Source organism: Lonchura striata, chromosome 1 (assembly GCF_050655825.1).
Source record: "Lonchura striata isolate lonStrDom1 chromosome 1, ASM5065582v1, whole genome shotgun sequence".
NCBI lineage: Eukaryota > Metazoa > Chordata > Aves > Passeriformes > Estrildidae > Lonchura > Lonchura striata.
The window spans coordinates 32,410,439-32,429,643 of NC_140703.1; the positions used below are offsets into that span (position 1 = coordinate 32,410,439).

Genomic DNA, 19,205 nt, shown 5'->3' on the forward strand with positions numbered 1-19,205 from the left:
AGGGAAGCTGTATGGTGCTGCATTTCAGATTTGTAACTAAACCAAGCCCTGGTAACATACCTCTGTTCTGGCTATTTCTGAGCACTGCTTGCACAGCATCAAAGCTTTCTCTTACACCCACTCACCCCCCTCAGGAGTATTTAAGAATTTGGAGGGGACACAAGCAGGACAGCCTGACCCATAAGATACTGTATGCCCTACAATATCATACACAGTAACAGAAATTGAGGAAAGAGAGATTTTGGGAAGGCAGCTGTTGCTCAGAGACTGACTGGACATCAGTCTGCTTTTGCATCAGTTTTTTTCCCTTCCTCTTTCCTTCAGTTAATAAACTGTATTTATCTCAGCCTGTAAGTTTTCTCACTTTTGTTCTTCTCATGCTGCTGTGGTTTTCAGGGGGGAGTGAGCAAGATAGTGTGTGGTCCTTAGCTGTGGGTGAGGGTCAACCTGCTACAAACTGAGAAAAGAAAATCTCTGGAGTCTCTCTGGTGTTCATACAGTTGGGCTTCCACACAGCTACAGCATGTTCCCATACTCAAATGTGCACACACACATGCATCTGAGCTGTAATCCATGTACTCACCACCCCACTGTTTACGTCAGGATGCTCTGAACTGCCAAGGGATGCAACACAACCAGCTGCATCTGCACCATGCCTGAGCCAGTGCTGGGACATTGCTTGGAGATGCTTTCTACAGGTACAGAGGCACCCATCTACTGACTGGTTTATAGCTGACATGACCTCCTGATTGCAGGGAGGTCAGACCTGGGGCTGTTGCAAAGAGCACGAAGGCATGTCTGGACTCTGGCCTGCTCCTCCAGGTGTGTGCCAGTGTTACTGTCAAGGGAGACCTTAGGCACACCAAGAGTGGCTACAGGGCACTGGAGCCCAGGCACTGTTCTCCTTGGTCCTGCTAGTGGAAAGGTGAAGCTTGGGCAGGAGAGCCTCCAACCTGTGGGTTAAGACCTGCCTGCACAGCCAGTGTTGCAGACAGAGGCTTTTATGGCAATGGACCCCTGCTTTGAGGAACAAGGACAAGAGCATGTTTTCCAATGGGCTTTCCAGCCCAACTGGGAAAGCCTGCCCTAAGAATAATCTGCATGCAGTGGGGTTCTTCTAGTGTCTCTCCTTTTGTGACCTTCCAGTGGTACTGTGGGCCCTCCTTGGACTCTTTTTAACATCTGCTTCTTTCTTGGTCTCTCTGAAGCTACTCTGTGCTCTCTCAAGGTCCTTTCAGTCTTTCTGCTGTATTTTCTCATCTCTCCAAAGCTACTGTATGATTTCTGGATCTCTTTCTTGCCTACCTTTTTCCATCCTTCTGAGGCTAGTCTTTGTTATCCTTCACATTTGTAGACCATGTGCTACTTTCTTCTCTGAGGTCCTCCCCTGCTTTCTTCTAATCTCTCAGTATCTGCAAGGCTACTTTGTTATTTGGGACTCTCCCAACCTCACCACTTCTTCCCTAGCCTTTCCAAAGCTGCTTTGGCTGACTTTAAGTTTCCTCCTTCTTCTCACTAAGGGGATTTTGGAGGACTTTCAGTCTTTCTGCTTGTTTCATATCCTACTCACCCTTCACCCCCTCTTTCTGAAGTTTGACTGGATTATCTGGGGCTGTTTTAGTCTTCCTTCAAGGTTCATGGCATCAGCGGCTTCGCTTCTTTCTCCTGGGACTTTTTCAGCCTTCATTCTTGTTTCTTCCCTTCTCCAAGGCTATTTTCTGTTGCTCTTTTAGCCTCTCTCCTCTCATAAGCTGCAGGCGTACACTCCTAGGGCACTTTCAGAATCTCTGATACTTTCTTGTTATTGTTAAAGTCTCTTGTGTGTTCATCATAGTTCTTTCAAGCTTTCTACTAGTTACTTTGCCTCTTTGAGGCTACTTCGTGTTCTCTGAGTTTTTACAGATTTTTGGCTGATTTTCCCTTCTTTGATGCTACTCTTTGGCCCTCTATCAATCTTTATTTCCCCCCCCCCCCCCCCCCGCTTTTTTTTTTTTTTTTTTTAATCTTCTTTTCAGGCCACCCTTGGTACTACTGAGTAGTCTGGAGCTCCTTTAATAGCTCTGATACTTTCTTGTTATCACTGAGCCTCTTCTGTATTCTCTGAGTTCTCTGAGGTGGTTCTTTGCCTTATCTCTTTCTTTCTTGGCCTCTGACACTGCTGCATTTTGTTTTCTTGAGCACTTACAGACTTTCTTCCCTTCCCTGAGGCTAGTGTATGCACTCGGAATCTTTCAGACTTTCCATTCCTTTGTTCACTTCTGCATGGCTCCTGTTTCATCTGGGGATCTTTCAGCCCATCTTCTACTTTCCTGGCATTTGGAGGGCTATTCTGTAATCATTCTCTATGTGAGTGTTAATCAGTGTTCACATTTTGTCCAAGACTTCTCACTGTCCTCTGAATGTCTTTCAAGCTCTCTACTATTTTGTTTTCACTTCAGCTATTCTGTGTTCTCTGTGACCCTTGCAATCTCTATCCTATGTCAGGCTCCTAAAACCATATTTCCATTATTTGGGGATTTTTCACACCTTTTTCTGTTTTAATACTGTTTTGAAGGATGAGAGAGTACTGGGGAAGGTGGTGTGGAGGGGAGAGGAATCTTTTCACAAAGATTCTGTGAGTCACCTTTTGGAATTTTTTTTTTTTTTTTTTTTTTTTTTGTCCTTTTTCAATTTTGGTGGTGGAGTTAGGAGACAAATGAGCTGAAAGAGACACCTTTTAAAAAATCCTTTATTTTTATATCATCCTAGTAAAAATCTTTTATATAAAGGCGAAAGTAGGTATTGCATAGAAGAAACACTGGTGCAAACATCACCCGGTGGGAATGGCATGTTGTTTCTTAGTGTCTACTCTCTACTGCACAGCAGATGGCTAGCCCAGAAGCAAACATCTCCAGGTTTCCCCATGCCAGCTACAGGATGAAGCTGCTCAACTTATGGAAAGAAGTTACATCAGAATTATGTATGGTCTATTCCATGCTGCTCCCAAGAACCATCTGCTGGGAAAACATCCTTTTCCACCTTGCCTTTTCTATGCCTGACCGATATGTCATCCAGGAAAGACCACGAGGATCAGTCTGGCTGCCTTCTGTGCTTGCACCCTCCCTGTGTGTGAGTTTGTATTTCATGCATAGAAATGGAGTGCGTGGACACAGGATAGGAGAGTTGGCTTAACGTAGTCATAGTCCAGGAATTCAAAGCATGACATATCCAAGGCATCTTCTGTCATCTCAGAGACATTTATGTCATTGTCTTTTAGCATTTCACAGGCTACTCAGCTATGGGTACTTTTTTTGAGTGCCTTCCACCTAGGCTTCCTGTAACAAACAGCCTTGGTATGACCAGGAGTGACAGAATTCGCTGCTAATTCACACTTCATCAGCTTTCCAACAGAGCTTCTTTGGGCAGTTCTCCTGTTTTGTCTCTGCCTAAGTTTTATGGCAGCTCCCGAGCATGAAGGACAGTAAGACAGCAGGTGTGCTACAGTCTGAAGGAACACTCAGAGAAACAGCACTTTCACAGACCTGAACTGTGCTTTCATGAATTAGAGATACAGGGAGGTATGCATTTATACAAATCAATATTTGTGTATATTAAAGATACTTTTACTCAGTATCAGTTTTTATTTAAAAACATGCTAAAAACTTATAGTTAAATAATCAGAGTGACATTTGGGGAAAACACACAGGCAGCCACCCACCAGCATAAGCAAAAAAAGTGCATACATACATGAGTCAAAGCTCCCTTTGACCAGTTTACAGGACAATTAGTGCCTTCTCTGACAAACTGACTGCTCCAACCTCACACTTTCCAGAGCTGTTTTTTACTGCCTGGAAAGTGGTATTACCTTTCTGCTTTTTTGAGGATGTCTGTCATCACCTCCCACATCAGAGAGTCAGCTAGAAACACAAATCAGTCCTGCTTTTGACTCCTCTCCTGTAGGTGGCTTCATAGAGATGAATACATGAAGTTCATGTAACTATCTCACTTAATACTGTGCTTAAAATACCTAAAGTAGTCATTAAAAAAAGATTTCAGGATCTATGCTTCTAGATCGTGAAATGGAATGAAGCATTCTAGAAAAATAAGTTTGGATGGAAGGCAAAGTAGCTGAGTTTGCAACTACACATTTCATCTCTGAGTTACTCATAAACATCTTTTATTTCCTTATTACTTTCACTAATATATTTTACCATTTTTGTACAAAAACTGACTGCAGATTAAAATGTAAGATGCGGCAGGTACCACTGTGCGACCCAAAAGGACAGAGATGATGCTCCTACTCGGCCCTGCACCTGGCTCTTTTTGAGCACCAGAAAATCTAGAGAAAGCTAAGCACCTCTGCCCAAAGGGAGAATGCAGTGGAGCCATCAGACAAAAACCATCCTGTCTTTTCTTGCAAAAATGGGAACACATCTTAGCAACTTTGGATACAGTCTTACATGTAGCAGCAGATATACTGGGCATCAGAGCCCCTTCTTCAACATGGAACAGACATCTCCAGTGAGGCTCAGATGCTCCTGGTCCCAATTTTAGTTAGAAATGGAAGTAAAACTGGATTCAGTTTCTGTGCTTTCCCTCTGCTTTTCCCTGACTCCTTCAAAGGCTATCTAAGAAGTGAAATAGCTGAACCCATATGGCCTTTTCTGCTCCAGTGGGAAACCAGAGCCCTGTGAAATTTGGGCATTGTGCTCATATGGGCAAGGGCTGTGTCTAAGAATAGTAACCTTTTTCTTCACTGCAACCCCTAAATTCATCTCTATCCCACACATTCACACTCCTTTCTGTCACACTGATTTCATAGGAACTCAAAAAAGTGCCGTGTAGGCCACACAAAACACTATTGCTGCCAGATGTACAGATGCATGCAGGACTTACTAGGAAGACAAATAGGGGACTAAAACCTCCCAGGTAGAAAGTGGCTCAACAGCTACTTCAGCCCACAAGGAAAAAGATAGGCTGAATGATACAATGAAAATTACATCTTTGTAGAGCTTAGTATGAATATTCAGACTGGACAGTAATAGAATCTTGTTTACCAGAGGAGTAGTTTGTGATGGCATGGCTCTGAAAGGCACAAAAGCTCCATCCTCAACAGTTTCTGAAACTCAGCCCAATAATGTCATAGTGAACCCCATCTCACCTATGTGTCAATACCTCTTTGAGAGTGACATTGGATGAGGTAACCTTTGAAGGTCACTTCTGACAGCTCGCCATGCAAAAATCAGTGCTTCTTTTAGGGCTGAGTCAAGCCCTGACTGAAGTTTAATCAGAGCATCCTCCATGGTCTGAGCCTTTCCTTCTTCCTTCAAAAAACAGCAAAAACCTGTAACAACAGGTAAGTGGGGGCCCCTTGCAATGAAGAAGCATTCAAAATGGAGAAATACATGTTCAAGTTTTCTAACAGGAATGTTGGTAAAAATATGCATTGAGTAAACTACCCCAGTGGATGAACTTGGCAATCTGTCAGCAAAAACAATTCTCTACTGATGGTGTGCCAATAAAAATAATCTCTGAGTGCTGTTCTGGAAATTGCCCCTTTCCTGCATCATCTGGTCACTCATAATCAAACTGTCTTCTCTAGCTCAGGGAGACAGCTGTCTTTAGCCTGAGGAAATCCCTACAACAAAGGCCATGGCATGATAATGATGCCATCAAATTGCCATCCCCTTCCTTCACATCCAGCAGCTTGCCATGCCTTGGGCAAACTTTTAGAAACAGACAACATCAGTGAAGTCTGCTGCCAGTAGGTCAGACTGCAATCTCTCTCCTTTGTGCTGGCAGTAACTTGCTTAGTCAGTGCTTTTAGCTTTCAAAGTAGCATGACATAAAGCAGCCAGGCACTGCTTTGGGTGAGTAAAGGCATTGGAACTTTGCCTCACAGAAGTAGGAAGCTCATCATCTGGTCCAATCTGGTTTTGCATTCCATCTGAGGAAAGGGTTTCTGATTTTAAAGGAAATACCTTTGTTACAGTAAGGGCATCAAGGCCCTGATAAAGGTAGGTGCTGCCTCCCCATGGACTTGAGAAAAGTTATGTCTCTGCCTGCACCTACCATCAACTTTGCAAAACATGTCCTCTGGAGATCGCACAGCGGTTCCCAAATTAATGTACAATAGATGTGTAAAACCAAAAACAGTAAGAAGTTATAATTCAGGCAACTAAATTCTAAGCTATATCCATCATAATAATAATCATCATTATCATAATAAAAAAGTATACACCGTAAGGTACAAGAAGCTGCAAAGCAAAGCAGCTCCAATTCCTAGGACTCTCAGTTAAAAGTGGCTTTTCTGAGTCTTCCAGTAAATCAGACGTAAGGGTTGAAAACTTAATGGAAGACTTGGAAGAATTCTCCCTTGAAGTCAAACACACATAATTTTTGCACATATAGCATGGATTAGTAGAGCAAAACATTTTCTTAAGTTAAGAAACATTCTTAGAGCAGATCTATGATTTCATGTAGAAAATCCATTTGTTTGGGGAGTTTCCCCCCTCTTTGGCAAATAAATGGCAAATGTGAAACAGAAGAAAAAAAAGAGTCAAATAAGTTGTGATAATAACTGGACAAGTAATAACGAAGTGGATCTGTCAATGGGACGGATTTCCTCAGCAGGGCTAGGTGTGATGCTCCTTGCAGTCATTCTTTGTGTTCATTTTATGATGAGACAGAAGGGTTGATGTGATAATGTTTCTGAGGCTTTAGGCATCATATTTTTTGCCAGTCCTGTGAATCTGCTGAAATAGTGTCATGGAGAAGGCCATGCCAAGAATCTGAAGAAAAACAAACAATAAGGGCTTTAGTACAGGAAGGTTGCCAAAATTGCACTGCTGACCTGTGTTCATGGCCCAGCTGTAGTTTGAACAATCATTCTACATTACATTCTACACTAGCCATTTGCTTCAACACTGAGCAGTAAATCTGACTGTATGTTGTTCAGGCACATAGTGACGTCCAGGGTTGTATTAGAGCACAGAGGGAGGCAAAAAAGTTTTCAGGGTTCTTTGTTATATGTGCAACAATTTTTTGGAATCAGTACATACAAGTCTCTCTTCCCTTTGACCCAACAACCTGTGCTTGTTTAGTCAGGTAATTGTGACTGAAACAATCTGAATATCAGATTCAGATATTCTCCCCCAAAAGTACGGCAGTGATAGAATCAGAATATTCTGTAGGGACCCACATGAATAATTGAGTCCAACTCCTGGCCTTGCACAGGATAACAAAAATCACACTGTGTGCCTGAGAGCATTGTCCAAATGCTTGAACTCTGGCAAGCTTGGTGCCATGACCACTTCCCCAGAGCAAGAACCCCAAAACCTTCATAGATTATGACGATACTTCTGAGCTTGTTTTTTTAAAACACATCAACCTCCTCAGTTCAGTGGCCATGATTTGACTAGTTTTGGTAATTTCTAGAACTTGCTTTCAAAATTAAAAATCAGCCAGTTCCTGAAAGGATAGTGTAACAGATGGCTTCATAGGGGAACTCCAAAGCACATGGGCAAGGAACACCCCAGTGTAGCATGTTTTCTTTGCAGGACCGATTACTGACCTGTTTCCTTTCTGAGCACGTGGCCATAAATGAACTCATAAAACAAATCAGACATTTTTGAAATAATATTCCAACTCAAAGCAGTTGAGCATCACTTTTTACACAGCAGACTCAAGAATGCTGACAGCAAATCAAAAGCCATATTGAAAAACATCAGACCAATGTTACCTGCATTATGAGGACACACATCCCAATTGAACCGAGGACATGCTTATTGTCATCAAACCAGCTCATAACTTTCTCATAACATCCCTGAAATGATGAAAGATGAAAATTGAAACCCCAAGGTCACATTTCCTTTCATGTGCATTCCCACTATTTTGTTCCTTCCCACCCCTACCTAAGGCTCGACCTGGGCAAAGTGAGCCTTACCGTTTTCCACAGTGATTCAGTAGAGTTCCGTCCACAGTCTTGGGAGTTTTCCATACAACATCGGTCTGGAACAATGTTTTCTCCCAGCACTGGGTACCAATCCGTATAGTCATTCACACCACAGCATTTCATCTGTGCAGAAGTAAAGGATTAATAAATTAACTAGCACAATTTGTAAATCACACACCACCACAAACTTTTATTTCCACTAAACCACTCTGTATTTTCAAAAAGGCCACCATAGTTTTAAGGTATTCTGTGGTTGCTGATCACCTAAAGCAAATACTGAAAAACACAAAGAAAAAACAAAGCCAAAGAAAATAAATGGTTTCAGACCCAAATCTTCTTGTCACAGAGACATGAGCCTAAACACCAAAACAAGGTAATAAGCCCACAGCTGCTAAAAGCAAAATCTTGCCAGAGCTGCAGTGCCATCTATGCAGGTTTTGCTGCCCCTCTGCTCTTACAAATCATCTCGATGCCTGTGATAGCAACAAAGAATCCCAGACAGGTGAGCATTTTTCACCTTACAGAGTATACTTTGATCCTGAGTTTCACAGTACTTTTGGGTTTCACAGTATTCCCTGGATGTTCAAGACAGCAAAATCAGAAATCAAAGCCTGCATTAGCTGTCTTTTAGAGTAGGCATGGATGCCACTGCAGCAGTATTGATGACCAAATCATTACTTTTTTACTATTGAGAAAATATGTTACCTCTGCTTGAATGATATTCCATGCATTTTTCAGTCCAATATTATTTTCTGAGTTGTATAGCTTCATACCTTCCTTCAAATCCTTCTTTGCACTCTCACTGACCTGCATCATGTAGAAATTAGAGGAAGTCAATGCACTGCTGTTCAGAAGAAAGGACCAAAATGGTACAGACACACATACAGAATTTTACCTTCTCTCACCACAAATTTAACATGTATAAAAAGCTTCAGGACTCTCACAAATCATTGGGACTTTTAAGCAGCTGCAGAACAGTGGGTTAATTCTCTTGAGATAGGAGACCTCTGCTAAAAGTCCATCATACAGTCATCATCTGATTCAAACTAACTGAACATGAACAGCATCTATGTGCTGAGCTTGCTGTAACCTTGCCAGAGGCAGCTGTTGGCAATACCCCACAGCAGCCTCTCCTGCCTTAACCTGTGGCCTGCTTTAGTTTGCTAATATCACAAAACCAGAGTCCCAGCTTCCCAACCTTAGGAGTGTTATCCTTGCATGGGTTCAGGCAGGCCATAGTGAATAGCCAGTACAAAATCAGTTGAAAAAAGACATTATTGTTTTTCTCCTTGTGGGAGCAAGCTTGTAGGATTTATGACTTCCAAATGTGCTCTTCTTTCTTTAGAAGACAAAGTTGGAATGCTTAACAGGATATCTGAGATGTCCCATTTCTTGTATTAATTTCAGTCTGAGCCCAGAGTGCTGGGTGCTGATAGGAATGTACCTTGCCTCTGACAGTAGTGAGCTGGTAGAAGAGAAAGGATTATGGTCGTGGCATAAAGGTCAATGATTTCTTAAGATCTGTTTCATCCCTCTTTTACAACCCAATCAAAATCAGCAGTTCACCTCAGCTCCCTGGAAGTAGCAGGCATCATAATGACAACCTGAGAAGAGATAAAGGTCTGGGATTTTAGACTAAGTCTGGCATATTCATACTGTAAGGTTCTGCCCTGTGTTTAGCAGAGGTCTCCAGTTCCCCAGTCACTTTTGCAGTGTTATGTATCTGATGGGCCAACCAGTTGTGCCTACTTCACTTAGTTGCTATGAGATAGCAGATTCCTACAGAGGGGCTTTATGAGAAACTATCTCTTGATCCATTCTGCACTCATGCCAAACTCTCTGGGACTGCCCAGTCAAGTGAGACAACTGGTGGCACTTGGAATAACCCGTGAATATTTCATGCCTCTCTGCTCCAGTCCTGTTCCAAGGGCTGGCCCTAAGAAGTGACAAGGTTTTAAGCAGGACCTTCCACAACCCATGACTCCACAATGATTGGCTTCTTGCAGACATCAAACATGTTGAAGGCTATCAAAGATTTCAGGACAAGATGAAAAGGGAGGCTCTGGACCATGGTTTTTATTTCAGGGATTTGTCTCCTGCTTGCTCTCCTCATCACTTCCTCCTGCATCTTCAGAAGCAGCTTACAAAGATAGCCAAAATCTCAAGGTTAAACCTTCACCTAGGTGAAGGTCCAGGAGAATCCACATACATTTATCAAAGAAAAAGCTAAACCTGGTTTACATGCTAGTAAAGATAATTAATCTACATGGCATATTTGCTTACCTTATCCATATAAACGAAGAATAAAATGACTAATATCAGCTCTGCCAGGAGAATTATCAGCAAAACGATGAAAAACTAGAACAAAGAAAAAAGAAACAGTGTATACACACTTGCCAACTAGAGAGTAAACCTGGAGCTGCTAGAAACTGTGAAGACGATAGGCTTACTACCAGTTTGGAGGTTTCAGCCATGCTTTTGTCTTGCTCCTTTTAGCTGCTGTCACAGCACATAGTCCTGGGAGTCTCTTTCCTTCACACAGACTACAGGACAGATGCCAAATCCCTCAGCGCAAAGATGAATGTGACATGCCTCAGAAATTATTCCCTAGCAGATGGGCTTGAACCACATGTGACTGTGGAATAGTCATCATATTACTCAGCACTTCTATTCCCAGCTCTGCATCTGAAATCTCTCCCTGCAGAGGCATCCCAAGTGTGAGTTCTAGTTGTTTCTCACTAATTTCAGGCACAGTAGGCATTTATTTTCATGCTTTTATGCCCTAGTGGACTCCAGACAGGCATGGCACCTGACCCCCAGACACCAGGGAAGAAGCAGCATGGAGCACTCTTCAATTGGAAACACATGACAATCATGATAGTATAAAATTACTTTTGCAGGATCTTGCAAGAATATAAAATCTTTTTAAAAAAATTAAGCAAGTGTGGCAGTTAGTGTGGATAGATCACATGGACTTCAATACTATTCACTTTGCTTTCCTAGCTGTACAGTACACAAAACCAAGCAATCAGATAGCAAAAAAGTAGGTACACATTTTGCCTCCAGCTTAATTCTCTGAGGTGGTTTAAAGAATTCTGCCCAGCTATTCCCCAGAATCATAAAAGTGAGAGTTTTGCACAAGGAAAATATGCTCCTTAATGTCACAGCATCTGGATTTGTAAACTGTGACTGAATTGGAAAGCCCTCCTCCCACCTTCTGCCTGCCACAATACCTCTCTCCTTGTAGGGGGGTTCTCCTCTCCCCAGCATTTTTTTGGAGGAGGATATTTATACTGGAGGGGAGAGATATACATTCCCCCATATAACCTCCCTTCATTAGTCATGGAAGCTAACGATGAAACCTCCTGGGTTTATGCAAGAAGATCCACACTGTGTTTTCTCAGATGGGTTCCCGACCTCTTCAGTGCTGGTCAGGGAATTTCAAGGGTCAGACTATTTATTTTTTATTGAGAAGGTCTGGCAGAGACCTTGACTTCTTAACTTTGGCTCAGATAGTTTCCACCATCCTCTGACAAAGGCCTTAGGTAAGGACAATGTAGAAAATAACCATGAGAGGCTTTGAGCAGCTCTGTGCCTAAAATTTTTTTCAGTCAGTCCTTCCAAAAGACATTTCCAGAAGGGCTATCTATCCAGGGTGATCCTACAGTTCGTGATTAACCATTCATAAGTAACTGATACCAATTTGCTTTGCTACCTAACACATTAGGGCACATAGTAACAAGGACACATTTGCTAATACACCATTGATATCACTGTGACCAAAGCTGTGGGATGTCATACTGCAAGCCTACAGAAGACTGAAAGCCAAGGGCAATGTCACAGTGGGCCACAAGACTATTTTGCACAGGTCATTCAAATAAAATAACAACAAGGCAACAACCACTGTTCTTAGTGAAAAGGAATATTGATGTCTTACGCTCAACAGGAGGCACTTGTTTTCCTTGATAGCACCGAGGCAGCCCAGGAAGCCGGTCACCATGATCACTGTGCCAATGGCAATGACTAGGTTGGCAGCTGAAAGTGATGGAAAACTGGGAGAAAATGTGGCGAAGTTCCCTTGTGATACTGACAGCCAGATGCCCACGCCCAGCAGACCACAGCCACATAACTGCAAAGAGACAAACAAAAGAAAGGTTTCACAGTTAACAGAAATGTCACTGTCTCCTTCCCCAAAACTCTGAAAAGGAAGAATTTCACAAGCAAGTTCCCAGGTAAGTGTTCTGACATAAATGCTCTCAGTGACTTGATTCTGAAACAAAGTGAAATGAAATGTTCTTACTTGGACTTGGTCATGTCACCTGTACTTATAATTCTATTTAAAAGCCACTGGATGGCAGAATTCTCTTCTGAGAGACTTAGCACAAGAAACCAGGGCTACCCATTGATGTACCAACAGCAACCCAATGCAATTTTTCTCTATGAAAATAGAAAATATTATTTGAAAGAATGCGCCATTGCACTTATTTGTGCAGTCATCTGCAACGTCTCAGAGTATTCAGGTCCATATTGCCTCATTCCACGGGAGGCAAGGAAGACCTGAAGACCTTTACAAACAGAAGCATCATTTCAGTAAATATTTGTCATAAAATGCCCAGTCACAGTAGCCAGGTTGGGTTTTACTATGAGTTCTCATAGCTTTAGTGTTGATAGCAAGTGATCACAAAATGTCACCAAAATCGGATTTCTAGATACATTATCTACAGGAAGCTCAAGCCTTATGCAAGATGTTCCCAGGCATTCCCAAGGGAAGCAGAGTAACAAATGCATGGGGTAACACAGAGGAAACATTCAGGATTCTTGTAAGGAGACTGGGAAGCACTCTTCCAAAACTCAACACACAGTAACTCCACAGAGTGGCTTTGCATCACCAGGTATGGACAAATGTGTGTCCTATGACAGAACTGGATACAGCTACAACAGGAGTGTGTGTAGCAGGAGAAAGTTGAACACCTGCTACCCCTATGAAAAGACTGCTGTACAAAACATACACACATGCATGTGAGGACTTCCATCTCTTCCCTCAAATTTGTCCTCTCCACTTAATAAGCTTGAATTGATTTCTCATTGCCTCTCATGGTAAGTCAGCAAGGTCAGTGTGAACTTGGAATAGTAAAGAGCTGTGGGAGGATGCAAAACAGAAGCCTTCTGATCATATTCTGCTGCATGACCCAGTGGACATGGCCACAGGTTTAAACTGTCTGCAGCTCATGGAATCAGCCACCCTAATGCTCCTGCTTTAAATTTCATCTACCCTGTCCTTGAATTGCTGCAGTTTTGGTGCCTCGAGCTCTCTCAGGAATCCACCCTGTGGTTCAGCTGTTTCCACCATTAGATGAGAACTGCAGGCAGGGGCTGAGAGCTTAATGGTTCAGGAGGTCAGGAACAGCTCCCACCACACAACATTCATTTAAGGTATTAAATGGCATTTCTAAGCTGCCAGGGCTGCCACTGTCATTAGCTGATGGCACTTTAATCAATGACTTCATGACACCCCATGGATGAGATTGTAAATGTTTCCAAAGAAATTTCTACCAAAGACCAAAATTGTTCAGTGTAACTTTCCATCAGATCCTGAATTCACACATTAAAGGTCATTCACAAATGTGTACCTTGGACTTCCATAGTCTATTAAGTTCAGAAATCACTGCCTTAGCTCAAGTGTTTTGAGGGAGGGCAGTGAATTCTGGAATCATTAGGCCAAAAGCAATAGATCATTGCATACAAACAAGGTGGTGGCAAGAGCAAGAAGAGAAAAAGACTTGCAGAGGAAGGACAAGTAGAAGATGAAAAGGAGTACATATGATTAATAAAAAGCTCAGCCCATAAAGAATGACACCTCAGAATCCAACATCAATTAAGAGATCACAGCAAAAGAGATAGAAGAAAGAAGCCCTAGCCAGCATCTCTATACTGTTCGAAAAAATCCTTCAGCACAATCCTTGTAAGAGATTTGGTCTAGAAGAGAAAGGCAGGTAGGAGACTACTTCAGAAGGTTCATGTTTATGTTTACTTAGAAAAAGTTAGAAGCACCTAATTGCTTAAATGAGGGAAGGAAGGGTAACACTGAAAATTGAGATTACATAAAACATCAGGTGATGGAGTGGCTGTTAAAGGCTGATCTATGCAATTGGGGTTCTCTAGGGCCTGAAGAGTAAAAAGTCAGAGATTTGATAAAATACGTGACAAACTAAAAAACTTCCACAAGGTGGCATCCCATACTAAATAGCACTAAAAATTTAAGACAAATTTCATATTTCTCCTTGCCACAGCTCCTCGATTTTTGTGCTTTCTTCTCTGTTTTCCTCTCTGCCATTCTACTGTATAGGAGTACTGCTGAAGCTAAAATTTATGCTTTAAAATTTAGGTCCCATGACAAATGCTTTTTTCACCCATGCTTCTTTAAAAAATCCCAAATAATTCCACTGACATGGGACTTAATTGCATACAACCATACCAACCAAAGCTAGCTAGTATTCTAGCAATAAAATACCTTTCACTGACACTTTATTCTATACCAGTCTCATTTTTTATACAACGGGAACACTACAAAAATGGTCTGACAACTTTATTCTCACAGGATCCACCCCTTTCTATTAGGAACAAATGAATCCTGGGGTGTGAAAGCAGCAAGAATATATCAAGTCATCTCATTAATTCCTTTTTCACCATATAATTAAATAATATATGCTGCTTGGTATTTAATTGGGTGAGAGTGATGGCACTGACATTCCTTCCCCAGAGAAATGGTTCAACAGAGTAATAAATTTCACTGGATTTTTCTTCTCAAAAAGTGTTGGCTCCTTCCCCTTTCATGATTAGAAATCATCATCCTCTAGGCAACCATCAAATCGCTCCTTCCCTTGCTGTTTATGTCACTGCAGAACACTATCATAAAGTCAGTCACTTTTACTTATAGGGCAATTTATCCAAGCTATGGTACACGTATTTTGAGCTTAAAAGCAAAAGGAACACCAATGTTCCTCACAGGTTCTCCCACACCGTTGAAGTGAATTCTCTTCACTACCTCAACATCTGTCTTCATCACTATGTCCAGAAAACATAAAGCATTATACGAAACATTAAGAGTCCCAAATGCTTTGAGGAAAATTAGAACTCCAGATAAAACTGGAGAGAAAGAAAACTCAAAACAAACCTTTCCCTGACAAGTGCTATCACCAGAACAGGGTAGGAGCTCATTTATTTTATTCCTCATTTTTAAGCATTACGTGAATTAATACAACAATACAAACTTTCACAATAGAGCGCCATACTCAGGTTTAGCTGCCTTAACCATAAAAAAGATACGGGAAGAGTTTACAAGTCCCAGGAAAGGACAACACAGATGGTCAGATATATGCCAAGACTGACATTGTACAAAAGGAGATTGTGCATAGGATTATCTAGCCTGGGAGGAATTATTAGGCAGGATGTGAATGAAATGTTCACAACTCTAGAGGTCAGTCAGAAAACCCAACAGCCTGTGTCTCGGTACTTTCCAGTAACAGGAACAGGGGGAATATTAGCCAGCATTTGTAGTACATTTTGCTTCACACAACTGAGAAGGAAATTGATTAATTACGCCACAGGTGATTATAAGACCCAAGCATTGTGTCCACAATTATCATTAAGGGCTAGATAATTTTTGACACTGGTAATAGCATTTGTGGTTTCTTAGCATGTATGCAAATAATGACATTTTTTGCTTCTCAGAGTAAGATAATGTGTGCAGAATCCAGCAAAACTACCAAGTGGGAACAAGTTGGGGTAAAGAAGGGGTAGGAAATGCCATTCTGGTAATGTTTATTAATTTAATAATATTGATAGAGTTGCCCTTGAAATTACTGAACAGCATCAGAAAAAGGAAACTGATAAGGAAGGCACTACCAAGAGGAAAAGGGATGAGGCCATATTCTGGTTGACTTTCGCAGTTATTCCATCCCATGCAAAGAATGTGTGGTGGAAAAGCTGCACAAATATGTGTGTGTGAGAGAAGGAGTTTGTTCTTGACATCAGACCTTCTAGTGCTGCTTAAACACCAGGAGAGCTCTTAACATACTTGGAAAAGAACAGAAACATTTAGAAACCAAATGAGAGACAAGCACGAGGGACAAAAAGAAGTGCCTCCGTTTATATTCCACGTCAAATAACATGCCCATGGCCATCTGTTGCTGAGTTACAGTGAACAGAAAGCTCCCCACCTTTCTCTGTGCTGTGTTAAAACAGGAGATCTTGCCTGAAGCAAAAATGATACAAAGAAAAATACATGCTACAGCTTATATATGGTCCCATAAAATGGCAAAAAGCATAGGAGGTTTGTTAAAAGGAAATACTGACAGCATGACTGCAAAAAAAAAAGTGTCAGAGCTGGGAACTGATTTCAGGACAACTGCAGTGACAAAAAGACACTCTGAATTAGATTTTGACAGACTTCTGTTGAAACAAAAAGTCAACAGGAAGATGACTGCACCAAAAGGACAAGCATGAAGAAGCCATGAGGACAAGCTGAATGTACCACCAAAGCTTAGCACAGAAAGGTTTTTCAGTGTCCAGGTGGCTCTTAAAACCCTCCCCTTTGTTGGGGTCTGCAACACTTTGGAAAAGCTTCCAGTAATATTACCCTTCTGTTTGGTAAGTTCTACAAAATAAAGGTGACCTGTATCAGGTCTTCTTTTCTAGAGGGAGAGATTTTCCACCATTTCTCTAACTGAATCTCAGACCAGTCAGTGTGCAGATGAGATAAGGAAGACAGTGGCCCTTATGAAGCAGCAAAGTCTTCTCACTCTGATCCTGGGGTTTGGGGGTTTCTGTGTGTTTTGGGGGGCGGGTTTTGAGTATATTGCCCTCTCCTTCATTTATGGTATCTTAGTGTATTACAGATCAGAATAACTGTTCTGGAAGGAGGCAGGGATGAGAACTATATGGTTTCCACCACTTCAAAACACACTCCAGAACAGAGATAGGCTTTCTGCAAATTAAGCTTTTGGATGACAATTGCCAACTCTGGATTTGGGTGGTTAAAGCACCTCTGGAAAGTGCTGGTGCTTAAAGGAGATTTTCAGGTAAGATTAGATAAATTTTCCTGCACTGTCTAGATAATCCACAGGATTAATCAAAACTGGGACTTAACAGCTGACAATCTCAGAAGTCTCTTGCAAAGCAAGATCATCTTCTAAATACGATCTAAAGTACTGCAAGGACACCAAACATGAGAAGTTCTTCAGCCATACACTAGAAAATTGCAGTATGGAAATAGGTGAACATAAACAAAACCTACTTAGTGCTACTGCCATAGCAATGTGGCAGATTTAAACTCCACTACAACATTCCTGTGAACTGAGCATTGATGGAAGACAAGGGAATCATTTTGATGTCTTCTTTGAGTTCAGTTCTGTCACAGCTGTACTGACAGCCTGTGTGTAATAGAAGGTTCAGAACTGGAATTTGTGCAAATGCTGAGTTTCCTTCATCCATGTGCCAGAGAAAGCCTTTATTATTGTCCTAGAATCATTCCTTCAAGCAGTACTCCTGGGACAGTCCTGACAAACTCAAGTGAGGCAAGCAGAGGGAGAGCTATCCTGAGGAGCATTAAATTCTGACACTTTTATCAGTCTGTGTTTTTGAAATGTGTAAATATGCACCCAGAAGCCTTAAGCTTTGGCCTGGATGCTCTTCCCTAATCACTCTGGAGTCCTCAATAAATGATGTGTTCTGTAAAAGGAAGTTTTAAGACCTGGGTTTGCTTGGTTTGTCAAGGACAGCTACAACTTCTTATTTATTTGAAGGGCAGCTCGGGTACTTTAGGTTGCAGTTTAGGAAAAACTTTCACTGAGAAATTAGTACAGCACTGGAAGAAGTTACCAAAAAGGTGTCAAAATCTCCAGCCACCGAGGTTTTCTGTGCTTTGCTACAGGCAGTCATGGTTGACCTGAGTTAGCACTAGCAGCAGCACCACTTGGTATGACTCGAAGAGATTCCTGTCAAGCAACATTTCTATGATTTTATAATTTCTTCAGCTACCACGTTCTTCCTAATTTGTGAAAAATACAAACCCATGTCATTTCTAATGAACACATGAAATCTCTTTCCTGTGGAAGCCCTATGGGGAGAGCTCTCTTGCCATGCTGGGGAATAAGCACACGTGTGTGTGTGTGTGTGTCTCTCCAATGCTGGTACATTTTATGGCAGGGAGTTGCCATTTTGTTTACATTTAACAAATGTTGCCGCTCTGTGATTCGCTGAACACAGACGTGAAACGGACAGAACATCCTTTAGTAAGAGCTAATGGGATAAATAATTCAAATGTAAATATAAACAACAGTAAAAGGCTGTTTTGTTGTCCCCCACTTTATCAGACTGCAGAACAAGCCCTGACATGTCTGAAGTGGGGGAAGACTTCAAGAAGGTGGAAGGGGAACAAAAGGATGATGGACATAGACATGCTGAGATGCACTCAGGGGTTACAGACCTCGCCTACTGGGCCAGTGCTGTTTAACCTCTTTATTAATGACCTGGAGTGTGGAACAGAGTGTCCCCTCAGCAAGTTTTCAGATAAACTCAAGTAGTTGACACAGCAGATGGCAGAGCTGCCCCTCATAAAGACCTGGACTGGATGAAGAATCAGGCAGAGAGGACATCTGAGGAAGTTCAACAAGGTGGAATGCAGAGTCCAGCACCTGGGGAGGAATGACCTTGTGCACCAGGACATCCCAAGGGTTGAGAAGCTGGGAAGCAGCTCTCCAGGGGACAACAAGCTGATCAGAATGCAGCAATGCAACCTCAAAGCAAAGAAGGCCTACAGCACCCAGGGCTGCACTGGAAAGAATGTGTCTGGTGTTTTTGAGTGCTGTCTCCTTACCCCCTGCTCAACACCAGTGAATCCAGCACAACTGGAATGCCATGTCCAGTTCTGGGCTCTCCAGTACAAGACATTGGTGAACAGCAGTAGGGGAAGGAAGCCTCTTAAGAGGCTGAGAGGGCTGTGACTGTCCTCAAGAAGAGGAGGCTCAGGGGGTTCTTGTTATCTGTATAAATACCTGATAAAAGGCACTGAAGAACAGAGAGCTGCTTCCCTCTTAGGAGTGCTCAGTGACAGGACAAGATGACCACAAATTAAGGCACAAAATTCAATGCAAGACCTGCAAGGGGACCAAACTCTGAAGTAATATTTCCAGAGAGGCTGAGGAGCTTCCATCTGTGGAGAGATTCCAAACCTGACTAGACACTCTACAGTCTGTCTGTAAACTAGAGAGTT

General features: G+C 42.0%; 1 protein-coding gene across 9 annotated transcripts in view; it reads right to left on the bottom strand.

The window, feature by feature from the left end:
- Nucleotides 1-2,710: 2,710 nt before the first annotated feature.
- Nucleotides 2,711-19,205, bottom strand: part of TSPAN9 (tetraspanin 9) — a 168,867-nt gene continuing 152,372 nt past the window's right edge. For all 9 annotated transcript variants that reach the window (XM_085573388.1, XM_021549170.4, XM_085573431.1 and 6 more), the window contains 6 exons: nucleotides 11,871-12,062; nucleotides 10,217-10,291; nucleotides 8,639-8,740; nucleotides 7,925-8,056; nucleotides 7,721-7,804; nucleotides 2,711-6,770 (listed from right to left, as the gene is read on the bottom strand). In XM_085573388.1, the coding sequence (XP_085429514.1) occupies nucleotides 6,699-6,770; nucleotides 7,721-7,804; nucleotides 7,925-8,056; nucleotides 8,639-8,740; nucleotides 10,217-10,291; nucleotides 11,871-12,062 (657 nt within the window). In that variant the 3' untranslated portion in view covers nucleotides 2,711-6,698. The remainder of the gene's footprint in view (nucleotides 6,771-7,720; nucleotides 7,805-7,924; nucleotides 8,057-8,638; nucleotides 8,741-10,216; nucleotides 10,292-11,870; nucleotides 12,063-19,205) is intronic.